The following is a 1,861-nucleotide window of genomic DNA, read 5'->3' on the forward strand; positions in this document are numbered from 1 at the left end:
CTCAACCGTCTTTTTAAAATACGAAAAGAATAACAAAATGAAACAGTCGCACATACATACAAATGTTCACTGACAGATAGAGTTTTTTAGGTGTAAGTTTTTTTTAAAAAGGCGTTCGCAACTGCATAAGGCCATTTGAGTGCGCGGGACACATTAAACATGTTCTTCTCTCATATGTTCTCCTTTCACCTCCATTCCTGCTCTCTAGCAATATTCTGTCGTCTGCTTTCGTCCCCATTTTCTGCCCCTACCTCCTCACCTCCTTTGCCCTCTCGTCTGGGCTCCTGACTCTTTCTGCAACCTTTCTACTGCTTCTCCTTGGCTTCTTACTGCTGTCTTTCAGCCACACCCCTGATCTTATGGTAAGAAAGATCTACACCTAGCCTTCTCGGACAAGGGTGAAAAATCTCGGACGTCCCGTGCTCAAGTTGCGCACGTTAAAGATCCCTTGGTGGTCTAAAATCGATAAGAGTAGGCTTCCCCCGCCACCAGGGCAAAATCTAAAATTTTCTTCCAACTGAAAATTTTAACGTGTCTCGCGAGCTCATACTGTCGCTTTTAAGGACAAGTGGGCTAACCCAAATTTCGGAGGTTTCCAGGAATTTTGACTTACACCAGAAGTGGGCATTGCCCTACCTATAGGAGAAGTTTGGTTTCATTGGTGTGTATATTTGTTTGGTTGTAGAGAAACTCTCCTTGTTTGTTTGCTTTTTTATGTAAGAAACTGAAGAAGGGGCAAAAACTTTACCTTCGACTTTCTCAAAACAGCATTTTTCGGGATAGCCCCCGTGTGCTTAAAAGCGACCATATGACCTTATGCATTTGCGGGCGCCTAGCAACGCTTGCAAAACAACAACAACAACAACAATAACAACAACAACAACAACAACAACAACAACCCTACCCCACCCTAAAAAACAAACAAACCCCAAAACAAAAACCCCAAAACAAAAACACCAAAACAACCCCAACCCAACAACGAAGTTATACTCACGGTGAAAGAGTTGAGCCAGTCAGTGGTAGAGTTGATAGCGTCCTCCACCTCCCTCACGAGGCGCGGGTCAAAGTGACCACTGTCCTGTTCTGTGGGCATCAGGACTCCCAGTTTGAACACAATGGTGGGCGACCTGGAGCTGGTGGGCGACCCAAAGGTGGGTGACCCGGAAGTGGGCGACCCGGAAATGGTGGGTGACCCGGAAGTGGTGGGTGACCCGGAAGTGGGCGAACCGGAAGTGGGAGGGACGCTGATGATGAGGGTGCTTGAGGAGGCGTGAGGGGCGACAGCCGGAAAGACAGATGACGTCACAGCCACGAGGAGGAGGAACAAGGCTGGTGATGATGGTGATGAGGGTGGTGAGGGTGATGATGGTGATGATGGTGGTGGTGATGGTGATAATGATGATGGGGATGATGATGATGGTGATAATGATGATGATGGGGATGATTGTGATGATGGTGATGATGATAATGGTGATGATGATGATGGTGATCGTGATGATGGTGGTAATGATGATGATGATAATGATGATGACGACCGTGTCGATATTGTGTCACGTGATATCCAAATCATTGTGGATACAGCAAGGATATCTCACAAGAGAAAGACTTGAGGTGTGTGTAGGGGAGGGGTGTGTGCCGATGTATACAGCCGTACTGGTGACGTAGCAGATATGAGAGTTGTCTCGCTCTATTCCGTTTCCATGACAACGTATCCTGGAAGACGCCGTTGCCAAGGGTGGCGTGACATACGGCCCTGCAGTCCGGCTCTTTCTCTCCCTCTCTCTCTCTCTCTCTCTCTCTCTCTCTCTCTCTCTCTCTCTCTCTCTCTCTCTCTCTCTCTCTCTTGTTGCCTCCTTCTGAA

At 47.6% G+C, this 1,861-nt stretch overlaps 1 protein-coding gene across 1 annotated transcript in view; it reads right to left on the reverse strand.

The window, feature by feature from the left end:
- LOC101858463 (atrial natriuretic peptide receptor 1) overlaps positions 1-1,400 on the reverse strand; it is a gene marked incomplete at its 3' end in the record, with an annotated part of 40,129 nt that extends 38,729 nt beyond the window's left edge. Inside the window, 1 exon segment of the mRNA XM_013090695.2 lies at positions 995-1,400. Coding sequence (XP_012946149.2) covers positions 995-1,093 — 99 coding nt within the window.
- Between the last annotated feature and the right edge of the window lie 461 nt (positions 1,401-1,861).

Source organism: Aplysia californica, unplaced genomic scaffold, assembly GCF_000002075.1.
Source record: "Aplysia californica isolate F4 #8 unplaced genomic scaffold, AplCal3.0 scaffold01427, whole genome shotgun sequence".
Lineage (NCBI taxonomy): Eukaryota > Metazoa > Mollusca > Gastropoda > Aplysiida > Aplysiidae > Aplysia > Aplysia californica.